The sequence below is a fragment of the Rhinopithecus roxellana genome, chromosome 4 (genome assembly GCF_007565055.1).
Source record: "Rhinopithecus roxellana isolate Shanxi Qingling chromosome 4, ASM756505v1, whole genome shotgun sequence".
NCBI lineage: Eukaryota > Metazoa > Chordata > Mammalia > Primates > Cercopithecidae > Rhinopithecus > Rhinopithecus roxellana.
In genome coordinates this window covers 112,954,981-112,970,950 of record NC_044552.1, presented here as the reverse complement: position 1 = coordinate 112,970,950, position 15,970 = coordinate 112,954,981, and the positions used below count along the sequence as shown (strand labels likewise).

At 33.6% G+C, this 15,970-nt stretch overlaps 1 protein-coding gene across 4 annotated transcripts in view; it reads right to left on the bottom strand.

The window, feature by feature from the left end:
* ASCC3 (activating signal cointegrator 1 complex subunit 3) overlaps positions 1-15,970 on the bottom strand; it is a 418,508-nt gene that overhangs the window by 123,893 nt on the left and 278,645 nt on the right. For all 4 annotated transcript variants that reach the window (XM_010389420.2, XM_030928567.1, XM_010389421.2 and 1 more), the window contains 5 exons: positions 12,041-12,126; positions 9,943-10,109; positions 8,779-8,924; positions 8,527-8,647; positions 6,129-6,271 (listed from right to left, as the gene is read on the bottom strand). In XM_010389420.2, coding sequence (XP_010387722.1) covers positions 6,129-6,271; positions 8,527-8,647; positions 8,779-8,924; positions 9,943-10,109; positions 12,041-12,126 — 663 coding nt within the window. The remainder of the gene's footprint in view (positions 1-6,128; positions 6,272-8,526; positions 8,648-8,778; positions 8,925-9,942; positions 10,110-12,040; positions 12,127-15,970) is intronic.

Genomic DNA, 15,970 nt, shown 5'->3' with positions numbered 1-15,970 from the left:
CAGTAGAAACATTGGGCCTGTAATAAGGTATCTGACCCCTGGCACCAGACAGTTATCTGGTGGTGAGAAGATTATACTGGACCTTCTCTATCATTGAGGAGACACGTATTCATCTCTGTAAGAACAGGTACTTACTTTGGATTTTAATTCTCTTTTCCTACCAAACATGGTTCTGCCAGTAGCCTCAAGGGTAGAATTACTGAATGCCTTATACATATGACAATACCCTGATTAATAATGTTTCTGACTGAGGAACTCACTTCATAAAGGAAAAGGTAAGACAATGGGATGATGCCATTGAATGCACTGGTCTTATTATGTTCTCATTAACAGAAAGAGCTGATTTTATAGATTAAAGATTCAGAATGGCAGCTGGGAGGGAATACCCAGGAAATGTTGAGGTACTATCCTACAGGATGAGGTGTAGCCTCTGAACTAGTAATCATCAATGATGCTATTTGTTCTACTGCCAGAATATACGGTTCCAGGAACCAAGTACTCAAGGTGTATGGATGTCTTTTGAAATCATAGGTAAGAAACCACTTGAAAACTTTTGCTTCTCTTCCCTATAACTCTAGCTTTGCTAGTTTGGAGGCTTATTATCCAAAGGATTAACAGTTTACTTGGAAACTGAAACAGCCATATGACTACTTCAGGCTCTCAGGTTCTTGGATGAACAAGCAAAATCTGGTCTCAGGATAGTCTGGGAAACTGATCCTGATGAAGAAATTGGGCTATTGTCTTATAATAAGGGGAGAGAAATTTGGATAGACAGTAAATAAATCTGACACTACTGTATCCATTTGAAAAATTAAGATTTCACAATTCTATATATTAAACATATATAAATTTGCAATTTTCAATCTATCAGGAATGTATGCTTTTGGTCACTCCACTGGATAAACAGCCTTGATTAGCTTAGTGACTGGTTGAAGAAAAAATGTACAGATGATGTATGGTAGAGAAAACGAATCAAAAATATCTATTTGGCCCCCTGACTAGTTGCAGAAATACATAGTGGTCTCTGTTCTTTTTCCCTTGCTGTCTTACATATCAACCTCTTTTAACTAACATATTTTAACTAACTCTCTTTTACTGTTGAATACGGCATGGTTAGTTGTAACTTTATACTCTAGCCCACTGACTAGAGAATATTGAGATGGGCTTGCAAAATAACTAGAGGTGGCTAGATATAAGCAAGAGATCCAGGACTAAGTGCTAAATGGAGTTGATGAAATTTTTAGTTGTCTTTCCTTGGAGAGGGATGAGTGGATTTGGGTTAAATGAAAGAGACTTGCATTGCCAGAAAAAATTATTTAAATTAAGTGTAGGTATAGGAAAAATAGTGTATGTATGAGATTATGGAGTGAAAGGGCCATAGTGGACCTTTGTTGTTTATGGGCAGCCAGTATTTGAATGTCACCTCCTATAACAAAAGCCAAAGAAGGGAGGAGATTCCTTTTTTCTGCTGCATGCCAGAGATGGAAACTCAGGCATTCAACTCTTTCTGTCTTGACTTGAAGCTTGAGAGAGTGATGCAAAGACCCAATAATAGTTTGAGGCTAGTGGCAGAAGTAGCAGAATCCAGGTCACATGGTAGCATATATTCACAAATTTTTGAAACCACTGCAATAAGGATTCCTAATGACAATATGGAAAGGTGTTTCCTTTGGAGTTGCCTGACGCAGTATAATTTTACATCAATGATACACTTGAAGGTGTCTTTCTGCTTCCTAATGCTTTGAAACTATACTGGATTAAGAAGATAGATGAATAAGTCTTTTAGCCTTTGCCAATAAATTAATGAGAACACACATACTCTTCTTAGTCATATTCTCTCTCTAGCCTCTTGTGATTTACCCTAGCTTTCTTTATTCTCCATGCCCCCAGCCCAAATATCTATAGACAGTTCCTGACTTAAGGTCATTCAACAGCAGAATAATTTGAATGCTGTTCTATGCCAGACACACTGCTTCATAGTTGCCAGGATAACTGTTGCTGTGCTTCCTCTGAATGCTCAAGTTGTCAACACTGGAGTCTTAACCAATTACCCATGTCCCGCCACAGAACATCAATTTAACACTACACAAGGAGCAGCAATGGAAGCAACCGCTAAGCCTCCTGCCCAGAATATTACAGAAAGTAACCCACACAAAGATTAAAATGTTAAAAAGTTTTCCTGTTATTATTTAGGGCTAATTATTTAGGGGTTCAATGACTGAAACACCTGCTTTATAGTATGCTTCAGTATAATCACACTGAATTTACATAGTAATCAATTGTAAACCCTCTGAAACTTTCATTTTAAAGGTGATTGCTTTTAGAGTCAGTAGTAGAACAAAGCACAGTTTGCCTCATTCTTGAGATGGATGTGGTGAAACAAAATGTCTGGAAATGACATAATATTTCTAGCTGTCCTATTTTATACTACATTTAAATAAACAGTACATTTATAACAAATACTTACGTTAATAAATACAATAATAAAACCAACAAATTTAATTTCCAGAATCTACAAGGAACTTAAACAAATTTACAAGAAAAAAGAAACCCCATTAAAAAGTGAGCAAAGGATATGAACAGATACTTCTCAAAAGAAGACATTCAGGGGGCCAACAAACATAAGAAAAAAGGCTCAGCATCACTGATCATTAGAGAAATGCAAATCAAAACCATAGTGAGGTACCATCTCACATCAGTCAGAATGGCAGTTATGAAAAAGTCCAGAAATAATAGATGCAGGCAAAGTTGTGGAGAAAAAGTAACACTTTTACACTGTTGGTGGGAATGTAAATTAGTTCGACCATTGTGGAAGACAGTGTGGCAGTTCCTCAAGGATCTAGAGGCAGAAATACCATCTGACCCAGAAATCCCATTACTGGGCATATACCCAAAGGAACAGAAATCATTCTATTATAAAGATACGTGCACATGTATGTTCACTGTAGCACTATTCACAATAGCAAAGACACGGAATCAACCCAAATGCCCATCAGTGATAGACTGGATAAAGAAAATGTGGTACATATACACCATGGAATACCATGCAGCCATGTAAAGAAATGAGATCATGTCCTTTGCAGGGGCATGGATGGAGGTGGAAGCTGTTATTCTCAGCAAACTAGTGCAGGAACAGAAAACCAAACACCCCATGCTCTCACTTATAAGTGGGAGCTGAACAATGAGAACACATGGACACATGGAGGGAACAACACACACTGGGGCCTCTTGGGGATGGTGGGAGGGAGAATATCAAAGAATAGCTAACGGATGCTGGGCTTAATACCTAGGTGATGGGTTGATCTGTGAAGCAAACCATCCTGGCACAAGTTTACTTATTGATATGGTTGGGCTTAGTGACCCTCACCCAAATCTCATCTTTAACTGTAATTCCCATAATCCCCACATGTCAAGGGAGAGACCAGGTGGAGGTAATTGAATCATGGGGGGTGTTTCCCCCACGCTGTTCTTGTGATAGTGAGTGAGTTCTCACAAGAGCTGATGGTTTTATAAGGGGCTCTTCCCTTTCGCTCAGCACTTCCACTACCTGCTGCCTTGCGAGGTAGGGGTCTTGCTTCCCCTTCCTCTTCCACCATGATTGTAAGTTTCCTGAATGCCCCCCAGCCAGGCTGAACTGTGAGTCAATTAAACCTCTTTCCTTTATAAATTACCCAGTCTTGGGTAGTTCTTTATAGCAGTATGAAAACGGACTAATACACCTATGTAACAAACCTGCATATCCTATTTATATACCCCACCCAGAACTTAAAAGTTGAAGAAAAAAATATAAAAATAATACAGTTATAACAAATATTTGTTAATAAATTTATAATAAACATTTTATACACATACAAAATGTTTTCTAGGTGTTCTATTTTAGCAGTGCAAATCTACAACAGTAGAAACCACGAGCGTATATTCTATAGTTTCTACCTAGCCTTGTTGATAGTTTTCTGCTGATCAAAAAAAATATGAAACAGATAAGTAATTCTACACAATGTCTGAGCTATCTACAATTCTTTAGGTCTCATACATTGAAAAAAAAAAAAAAAAAAAGAAACACAGTGGAAGTGTACTATACCTGATATTAGCACATGAGGTTCACATTTGAAGTTAATGTGAGTCACATATGTGCTAAATGCACAATGTCTATATACTGTAAGCAAACATCCCAAAGTGTGTTTAGTAGGTTTGTACATTGTATCTTGACTTCAAAGAAAAGTGTCCATTTGGAAGACTTTTAGGATAACATATAAAATAAACTTAAGCCTAGAGAGATACTGCATATAAACTGAGTCATCAATATTTTGTACATCTATTTTTCATCATTTGTCTCCTAAGTTATGACACTGCCTTAGACACAATAGGATGATTATTCAGATATCAATTAAACAATACAGGATAAAATAATCTTTTAACAACATTATTTTGAACATAAATTAGTTTCTTAAATATCTGGTATATCCATATAAGTAACATTAAGTAAACAAAGATAAAATTTAAAAGATAAAATGATCGCTATTACTCTACTTCAAGCAGTCATTTGATAGTCCACATATTAAGCTAATTTATGAGTCTGTTAGTGAATAAGGTCATCTATAGAACTAAGCAAAACCATTCTGAAATATCAGTTAACCATTACACAATAATGTAAGATATAGAGTACTATCCAACGGTCCTACTAACTCTAAATGAGTCATGAGAAGTAGAAGGGGAGAAATATGCAAACTGTTAATCCTGGACACCAGTGGGTTCGGAACATTGTTTTTTACTGATGCTGAAGAGCACTGCTCTTCTTTAGCCTGCATGAGATTACCAAGTGGGAACACGGAAGAGGGTAGGTGGCGAGATCACAACTCAACAATTATGCTACTGATTTCATCTGTTTTCATTGTAACTCCATTTAGGAAAATATTTTTCAAAACTGGAAAAGTGTAAGAAAGAACAATCACTATATATTAAATCTATAGAGAGGAGGAGGAATATCTATATTTAGATGTAGTATAAAGAATCAAAAAGGATCATACTAACAAACTAGATTACATAAAATGCAAAGTCTTCTATTCGTCAAAAGACACCACGATAAAAAGACAAGCAATAAACTAGCAAAGTTACCTAATACAGCAGGCGAAAGATTAATATGTATATATGTATAGAAATACATATATATGGAGAAAAGTAATATATAAAATTTTATATATGTATATATTTTTCTAAATTTGGCAAATCTCTCACACAAATCTACAAAATAAATGCTGTGCTGGAATAGATGAAAGACCAAAAGAAATGAAGAGGCAACAAGGAAAAAAGAAGACTAGTAAATATATGAAAAAAAATGTTCAACCATACAAAAATCAAGGCATACATTAAGATAATATTTTATCTATAATATATCAATCAGTTGCAACAAATGAGGATGCAGTAAAACTGTTACTATCATATACTTTTGATAATTCATACATCAGTGGTGATGACACCAATAAGTACAGTTCTTTTGGAAAGTAATTAGCAGTGTACCTGAAAAAGCTGTAAAAATATTCACATCATTTGACCCACTAATTTTATTTTTAGAACTCTATACTGAGAATATAATTTTAAACAGAGAAAAATCTACAATAATAAAGATGCATGATTATTAAATTACAGGAGAAAACCACTACGAAATAGTTGCATAATGGAATATAACTGCATAGACACAAAAATTATAATTTAAAATTTTACTGGTGGTTATAACTTAGGGAAATGATAAAGCAGGTTTTAAATTTTTATATGTTAGTGCTTCCTAAAATTAAAAAAAAGATTATTATATATTTTTAAAAATCCAAACTTTGCAAAATTGATTTTAACTTCAGTGAGGGCAGTGAATACTCAAAGAATATGAAAATGGTTGAATGTTACAACATACATAGGTGATAATGTTAAAGGAAAAAGATATAAATACAAATATACAAAATAAACATTAAGTGGGACTATACTAGAACAAACTATATCAGAATATTAATAGTGTGGTAAGGTGGCGGTATTAAGGATTTATTCTTTCCCTATAATATAATTACATACTTAATGTTCATTCTAATACAATATAACCTGAAACGTATAAGTAGTAGAAGATAAAAGATGGTGCTTACCTCTCTTTCATCCATGTTTAACCACTGTTTTGGATCTTCTTCAGTAGCCAGGAAGGCGATCAATTCCAAAGCAGTAAGACGAGTTTGACGTCTTGATGAGACAAATATCAAAACAGGTTTGGCAGGAGAATGGCTTCTAATTGCTGTTGAAAAGTTGTGGGAAATAAAATGGAAAGCTACTTAACCCCAGAATATGAATTTCAGTAGGATATCAAATGGATACATGAAAACTAATGATGGAAACAATTTAGGCATGAAATCTGGCATTATTGCAGGTACTACACAGATCTAGAAGCATATTAGACAGATTAATAGGAAAAGAAAAGTTGATGGTCCTACCTAGAGAGTATATTGCCTCAGAAAAGATTTAATTATGCTGGGTCCAAGTTCTATTCTGAGCTGCCAAGGAAGGAGAAACTTAGAGATTGAGACTCTCCATTAAGAGCTATACATAGAAACTGAATCTTAGATTGAGTTTTCTGTGCTAAGTTGTGTTTCTTAGCTATTTATGTTTGCCTAAGCAGTGATATTACAGAATTAATTGGTCCTGGGGTCTGGTGAGAAAACCAAGTCCTGCCAGGTGATGGAAAATGTCTAAAAAGACCACAAAAAGTACCTTTTATTTTTGTTATCAGTGATAGAAAAATCAGGAGAGTTTGTACCAGTAAACAGGTTAAGAGATAAATCAGAAGAAAGTTTTCCCTCTGTTTTTCTAAAAGCATACGTGTGAGAAGGGCAGACAAGAGAATGTAGAAGAGGGCTGAAGAGAATACTATGCCTGAATGAGTATCTGAGTAATGGGACATGGTAGTCAACACAAAGAAGATGAGATGACTCTGGTCAACACAAACCAGAGTAACAAGACTGAAGGCAATTTTGTACATCAAATCTTTACAAATAATTAAAGAGCCACATAAATCACTTGGCTTATATTGAAATTAGGTTTTTTTTTTTTTTTTTTTTTTTTTTTTTTTTTTTTTTGCTCTACATAGGCTCCAAAAAGCTGATAAGATGCCACGAGTAGAATATATATTTATGTCCACACAACTCTCTTAAAACAGTTAGAGACATGTAAAAATTATATATAAAAAGTTCAACTGCTTTGTAATTTCTTGTTTGAAATGTGAGCTGCAGAATTTCTTTTTATGGGCTGGGAAACAAGGTTTATAATGGAAATGTTGACATGACCTTGACTTTATTTACATTCTAACTATGAGAAATAAAGCTATCACACAATCATATTTCTAAACTCAAAGAAATATAGTAATCACTACAGGTATAATAAATAGTACATAAGTATAGCTGCTGTGCTGATACCATATCTACGGAAGTGTAAGTATTTTAGTTATTTACTATTGATTTATACAACACAAATGCTTCCTTTCCATCAATGGTATGCAGTCATTCCATATAGATATACACAATTTCAACAATATATATTATGAAAAATAAACTCATTTATTTCTCATTCTTTTTATTGTTTATCAGAATGTTATCAAATGTAAATGATAAAGTTTGATAAATCATATTAGAGATACACCATTTAAAATACACATATTAGTACAATATTGGTATCATTTGTACACATAAATATAAATGGATCTCTGTCTTTCTTTAAGCCTCAACATTTAATGGATTTTTGCTGCTGAAAGAACAGGTGTGGCTGAACGGCTCATGGCAGATTTACTGTTCATTAGTGATTTTGTACAATGCTTCTGTGGAGGTGTAAATAATCTGAACTGCCAAAATTGGTCTCTAGTTCACAATCAATACTTTGCTTCTGTCATAAGGCTAATTACAGCAGCTAAAAAGTCACCTCACAACTGTCACCACACAATCAACAGCAGTTCACATTTGAGAATTTATTTTTGAGGTTATTTTTAATTGATATAATAAATATTCTTTATGCAGCCCAAATAAAACATGTTTCAATAAAATCGGAGTGCTATTCTTAAATCTTTCCTGTTTGCTTGCCTAATTTGTTAGAAGAGGAAAAACTAAAAACAGAAGCACTGTACTAAAGTAATGAAATTTCTAAGTTTTATGATTTCTCATAAAAATGATTATGAGATGTTTTTGACTTGTAGCTTCCATTTCTCATTTGTTCAAGCTACTATCATAAAAACACTTTGATTAATATTAAGAAAACTCTGATAACTTTTTAAAATTACATACTTTTATTTTTCTACAAAGTCATTACCATTTGTGAAATCTCTCCAATTTTCAATAGGTAATTTAACATACATTTGCATGCCTTAACATTTGAGACAAACAGTTTGAGATATTTGTAGAAGCTGGACCAGTATCATCCTTTCAAAGAAACGAACACCAATTAGAAGACATTTGATAGCTACCATAAACAATGGTTACTATTTTATTCCAAGAATCTGAAGCTTACCCTGAAATGCAGGCTTGTTCATACTAGCCATACGAGGACAGTAATGTTGACCTGGAAAGCCCTGAATGTGAACTTCCAGTGGAACTGGGCGTACTGATGGTCGAAAGTTAAACAAGCCCATCTAGAGTAAATATGAGAGAGAGACCATTTTCAATTTTTAGATTGAATTTTATAATGTTATTATATTGCTTTAAAGGAATCATCAAAGTCACACTACTAAATAAATGCATAATTTATCAATCTTCTATATACCTGCTTAATATTGAGCCAGTCAGCAAGGTCTCTGGCATTAGCTAATGCAGTAGACAGTCCAACTATTCTAACAGGCTTTTCTGTGTGTGATGAGATAAAATTTGTTCGAGATACAATGACCTCTAGAACAGGGCCTCTTTCCTCACCTAGAAAATAAGGAAAAATCAATGTTAATCATTTAACAAGTCTGTGTTGGCCATTGCAACCACAAAAGGAAAAGTTTGTAGCTTCCTCAAAAAAAAAAAAAAAAAAAGGAAAACTAAAGATAGAACTACCAAAGGATTCAGCAATCCCACTCCCAGTGCATGATGTCACTTAGATGTTGAATTAAAAAAAAAAAGACCTCATGGAAGTAAAGAGAAGAAACGTAGTTACTTCCAGGGGCATGGGTTAGAGTCACAAGAGAAGGGAATAGAGAGATGGTGGTCAAAGGGTACAATGTTTCAGTTAGACAGGAGAAGTAAGTTTGTCAGATCAATTGTACAGCAGTGTGACAACAGTTAATAATAATATATTGTATATTTCAAAATTACTAAATTGTAAAATTCCTAATTGCATGTTGAACTGTAATCTCCAATGTCGGAGGTGGGGCTTGGTTGGATGTGATAGGATCATGGGGGCGGTTTCTCCTAAATGGCTTAGCACCATCCTCTTGGTGCTATTCTCATGACAGTGAGTGAATTCTCATGAGATCTGGTTGTTTAAAAGTGTGTAGCACCTCCCCCACTACCTCGCTCTCTTGTTCCTGCTCTTGCCATGTAAGAAGCTCTCTGCTGCTTTACCTTCAGTCATGACTGAAAGCTTCCTGAGGCCTCCCCAGAAGCAGGAGCTACTACGTTTACTGTACACCCTGTAGAATCTTGAGTCAATTAAACTTCTTTTTAAAAATAAATTACCCAGTCTCAGGTGTTGCTTCATGGCAATGTGAGAACAGATTAATACACTAAGAGAAAATTTTTTATGTTTCACCCCAATTTATACGTAAGGTGATAGATATGTTAATTAGCTTGATTTAATAATTCTACATTATATACATATATCAAAAAATTGCATTGTACCCCATAAATATACATGATTATTACATGCAAATTAAAAATAATACTAATAATTAACATTTTAGAAAGTTAAAGTTTGTAAACTGGCTTTAGATACAGTGGTACCTACCAAGCAGATGGATCTCATCTATGATGAGAATAGTGACTTGCTGAACATAGCTCCTATTTTGCCAGCTTCTGCTGACTCCATCCCACTTCTCTGGCGTAGTGACAATAAGGTCAGCCTTGGCAATGGATTTCATATCAGGAGTCACATCCCCTGTTAGTTCAATAACTCTGGAGGCAAATATAAAAATGAACCAAGAACATTTTCAGGTAACAAACGACCTTCTAAATGCAAAAATCTATCTCTTTTAAAATAAAATTTTATAAGGCTTAAAATTACTTTACCTACCTTTGATTTTTGAAATTTTCCAAGTTGAGTCCAAAATGTACATTTCTTAAGAACTCTAAGAAAATTGCTTGCCATAAAATGAAGGTCATATAAATTCCAATCACTGACATATCTAATTTTTATGCAGATATGCAAGGATATCTAACTTTGCTTTAATTATGTTTATAGAAACTCCATCCTAGGTGATTTTATAAAGTCCCTTGTCCCTATATTGGAATAAATTTTTTTTGTAATGAAGGAAAGTGTTACTTTATGGAGACAAAAAAGGCATTCATTAAGAATATTTAGGATTATGTGTAAATTTAATTAAAATTATGTGTAATTTAGATTGTGTGCAAGCTCATTTCTTTCCTTAGATCGGAATTTTCTATAGATTTTATACCAAAATGAAACGTATTAGGATGAAAACAAGATAAGTCAGAGCAAATATGTAACAAGTCATTCTTAGCAGATCACAGTCATATAGTGAGAGAAAAGGAAAAGAAAAACCTATGTAGATCTAGAGGAATTACCTAAGAATTCCTAATTACATAGGATTAGCTCTAGGCTAACACCAAATATTAAGTAATTACTAAAATAATTTCGTTTCATTTTTTTTTTTTTTTTTTTTTTTGAGACAGAGTCTCATTCTGTCACCCAGGCTAGAGTATAGCGGCTTGATCTCAGCTCACAGAAACCTCTACCTCCCAGGTTCAAGTGATTCTCCTGTCTCCAAGTAGCTGGGATTACAGGCATACACCACCATGCACAGCTCCTTTTTTATTTTTAGTAAAGATGGGATTTCACTATGTTGGCCAGGCTAGTCTCCAACTCCTTTCCTCAGATGATCACCTGCCTCAGCCTCCCAAAGTGCCAAAGTTACAGGCGTGAGTCACCACACCCAGTCTAATATAATTTCTATCTGTGTTAAGACTTGGAAGAAAAGAAAAAGGGCAAAACTGGTTCCTCTGAGCATAATGTTCATAGAGTATTTACTTATTCTCATTTATTTTAAAGATTTACATTTTATACGCTATTTTGAATATGGAATATATTCACATGGTTCAAAGAATACAGGGAATAGTCTCTATAACATCCCTATCATATGGATAGCTAGTTCTCATTCTGAAAATAACCACATATTCATATTCTTTATCTTTTTGCAAAAACATAAGCTAGGATACTTTAATTTTTTTTGTTTTACATTATCTTTGGAGATCATTCTTTCCATATAAAAATAACTCATTTAGTTTTTTTTTTTCTACAGAGTAATACAATATTTTATATTGTGTGATGTACTATAATTTACTTACTGATGCTCTATTGGAAATTCATTTCTCTGTAATCTTTTGCTATTAAAAATAATACTGCAATGAATAACCCTGCAGTATATTAAATTATTAATGAAAAAAACCCCACATGTTTTTCAAAGAACTTCTGCTTTTTCTTAAATAATTTACATGCAAAATGCCTTCCAAGCAGTTTCTGGAAGCTACTCTGCATAATATGAAAAAAACAGAGAGACAGAACTTATTTTTGTTTTGTTTTAGAATGAAAATATTTTGAAAAAGTTATCCTGCCAAATAAAAGTACTCACATTAAGTAATTTAGGAGATTTCATTTTCAATCTTAAAACAATGAGAATATTGATATTTTAATAGTAGGTACATATCTTAAAATAAAAGACTATGAAAATCATTGCAAAGCCATTCAGCAGTTAAATAAAACACTATGAAAATCACTGTAAAACCATTCAACAGTTTTATTCAACTCTTATTTCCTGGTCCTTTTAGTCAATTCAAAGCGTATCTTTTGAGTGAAAGTAAGAACTTACTTTTTACCAAGTTTTTCTTCTATTCTAACTTTCCAATCATCCATTCTTTCACGTACTAGGGCTTTTAGGGGTGCAATATATACCGCCTAAAAAGGGGAGAATAGCCAAAAATACTCTTATGAAAATAGTGATAGCATTTTCAAATAAAAGTAAACTCCAAAAAATTTGTCAAAATATGACAGTGGGGTTTTAAAACATATCTTGCAATTCTGAATACCCAAATTTTTAAATCAATGGGAAAAAGTCATTAACTTAAACTACATTTATCCAAACTAAGACAGAAATGTAACACATCACAAACATTCCATTCATAAAAAATATTAACATAGATGAATTTAAATTACTTTAAAAAAAGCATCAGAGGTATTTTCCTTAGGCATTTTACTATGAAATTATATTCTACATAATAAAAACAAATAAAAAATTATAAGATAATACATTATAGAGAAAATTAGGGTTCTGATGAAAATAATGTTCTTTTTCTATTGTTATGATTAATATTTATTTGAGTTGTATGTAACTCATGAATAAATGTACTGATGTTGAAGCTTTGAAGAGAAATAAACTATTGTTTAAATTTTAATGCAGATTTTATGAAGATGCTACTAGTACACTTTAGGTTTCAAAAAAACAAATAAAAGCTGGTCTATAGTAATCCAAACCTATACAAAATTTATTCCTTTTATGTTTCTAATTTAGAGTAGAGCTCTACTGTTATATTAACATGTCTCTAGAGATCAATAACCACATATTAGAGAGACTGAAAAGTAGGAAAACTTAGGGTTAAGTAGGGAAGAAAAGCAACTAATTCGGAAACACTACAAAGGGATGTTAAAACATTTCTGAAATCATAAACGATGAAGAAACTAGCCCATAATTCCAACGCAACATCTCTGTAAATGTTTCTATTTTAGTGTGATGTACTTACAAAATCAAGAAGAAAACTACATAAAAAAACTGTTAGAATTAATAAACAAATTCAGTATGGTTGAAGGACACAAAGTCAACATATATAAACCAGTAGAATATATACTATTAGCAAACTATCAAAAAAAAAAAAAAATCAAGAAGACAGTCCTAATTACAATAGCATCAAAAAGAATAAAGTACTTAGGAATAAATTTAACTAAAGATGTAAAAAATCCGTACACTGAAAACTATAAAACATTGAAGAGAAACAGAAGAAAACACAAATAAATGAGAAGATATCCCATGTTCACGGACTGGAATAATTAATATTGTAGACATGGTCATACAACCCAAAGTAATCTTCAGTTTAAATGCAATCCTTATCAGAATTCCAATGACATTTTTCACAGAAACAGAAAAAAAAAAAAATCCTAAAATTCACAAGGAAGCACAAAGACCTTGAATAGCCAAAGCAATTTTAAGAAAGAAAACCAGTCAGAGGCATCACATCCTGTTTTCAAATTATATTACAAAGCTACAGTAATCATAATAGTATGGAAGTATGGACCTGAGATTAAAAGAGGCACACAGATCAGTGGAACAGAAAAGAGAGCCCAGAAATCAACCCACACATCCAAGGTCCAACTAATCTTAAACAAGGGCCTGAAGCATACTTACAATAAGGAAAAGATATTCTGTTCAATAAATGATGTTGGGAAGACTGTATATTCACAAGTAAAAGAACTACTGCCATATACCACATACAAAAATTAACTCACAATGGATTAAATAATTAAATATAAGATCTAAAATGACAAAATTCTTACAAGAAAACATAAGGAAAAAGCTCCTCAATGTTGGTCTTGGCAATGATTTTTGGGAAATGGAATCAAAAGCAAAAATAAACAAATAGGTATACAACAAACTAAAAAGCTTCTACACAGAAAATAAACAAATAAATAAAATCAACAGAGAGACAATGTGAAATGAAAGAAACGACAAAATGAAAGAAAATATTTGCAAACCATATACATTAGTTCTGTCTTAGTGCCTTTCCTTTCCATGCTTCCAATTACTTGTAGTCAACTGTGGCCCAAAAATGTTAAATGAAAAATTCTAGGAATAATTCATAAGTTTTAAATTATGTACCCTTCTAAGTAGTATGATGGAATCTCACCTGTCCCATTCAATTCAGCCTGCAACATGAATCATCCCCTTGTCCAGAGTATTCAGGCTGTAGTCACTCCCCAGCCATTAGTCACTTAGTAACTGTCTTGTTTACTAGAAAGACTGTGGCAGTATCACAGTGCTTTTGTTCAAGTAACCCTTACATTACTTAGTAATGGCCCCAAAGCACAAGAGTAGTGATGCTGGCAATTCGGATTTGCCAGAGAAAGGCAAGGTGTTTCAAGTGAAAAGATGAAAGTTCTTGACTTAATAAAAGAAAAAAAAAAATCATATGCTGAGACTGCTAAGATCTATGGTAAGAACAAACATTCTATCTGTGAAATCATAAGAAGGAAATCACAAGAAATTGGTGCCAGGCTGGATGCGGTTGCTCGGGCCTGTAATCCCAGCACTTTGGGAGGTCAAGGTGGGCGGATCGCCTGAGGTCAGGAGTTTCAGACTAGCCTGATCAACATGGAGAAACCCCGTCTTTACTAAAAAAAATACAAAAATTAGCTGGGTGTGGTGGCGCATGCCTGTAATCCCAGCTACTTGAGAGGCTGAGGCAGAAGAATCGCTTGAATCCAGGAGGCAGAGGTTGCAGTGAGCTGAGATTGCGACATTGCACTCCAGCCTGGGCAACGAGAGCAAAATTCCATCTCAAAAAAAGAAAAAAAAAAGAAAGAAAAAAGAAATTTGTGCCAGTTTTGATGCTGCACCTTAAAGTGCAAAAATTATGGCCACAGTACATGATAAGCGCTTAGTTAAGATGGAAAAGGTATTAAATTTGTGGGTGAAAAACATGAATGAAAATGTGGTTTTTAAATTTTAATTCACTTTTCTTAATATATATTTATAAAGGATATAGTACTGTACTACTATACCATTTCTTTTTTTACTTTTTATTTGTTTTTACTTGACACATAATAATAGCATATATTTATGGGATACACAGTGATGTTTTGATACATATAATGTATAGTGATCAGATCAGGGTAATTAGCCTATCCATCATCTCAAACATTTATCATTTCTTTGTGGTGGGAACCTTCAACATCCTTCTTCTAGCTATGTGAAACCATATTATATATTATTGTTAACTACAGTCCTTCTACAGTCGTGTACAACACTAGAATTTATTCATTCTACCCAGCTGTAATGTTGAATCCTTTAACAATTCTCTCCTTATCCCTCCCTTCCCCCTACCCAATTGGGTTCAATACTATCACGTTGCAGGCATCCATCAGGGTTTCGGAATGTATCACCTGGGGATAAGCAGGGACTAAGTATCTGATAAAAGGTTACAATCCAAAATAGAAACTTACACAACTCAATAAACCCAAATAATTCAATTAAAAGTGGGCAAAAGATCTGAATACATTTTTTTCCCAAAGAAAACACACAAATGGCCACTGGATACATGAAAAGGTGCTCTACATAACTAATCATCAAGGAAATGAAAACTAAAATCACAATAAAACATCCATTTACACTTGTTAAAATGGCTATTATCAAAAGACAAAAGACAGCCGGGCATGTGGCACAAACCTGTAGTCCCAGCTACTCAGGAGGCTGAGGCAGGAGGATCACTTGAGCCCAGAAGTTCAAGGCCAGTCTGGGCAACACAGCAAGACCCTATCTCCTCAAAAAACAAAAAAAAAAAAAAAGAAAAGAAAAAAGAAAAAACACATGTATGTGAGGATGTGGAGAAAAGGTAACTGTTACTGTACATGATTGGTGGTAATGTAAATTGTGTAGCCATTATGGAAGACAATTTGGAGGTTCTTCAAAAATTAAGCATAGAACTATCCAGAAATCCCACTTTTGGGTATATATCCAAAGGAAATGAGATCA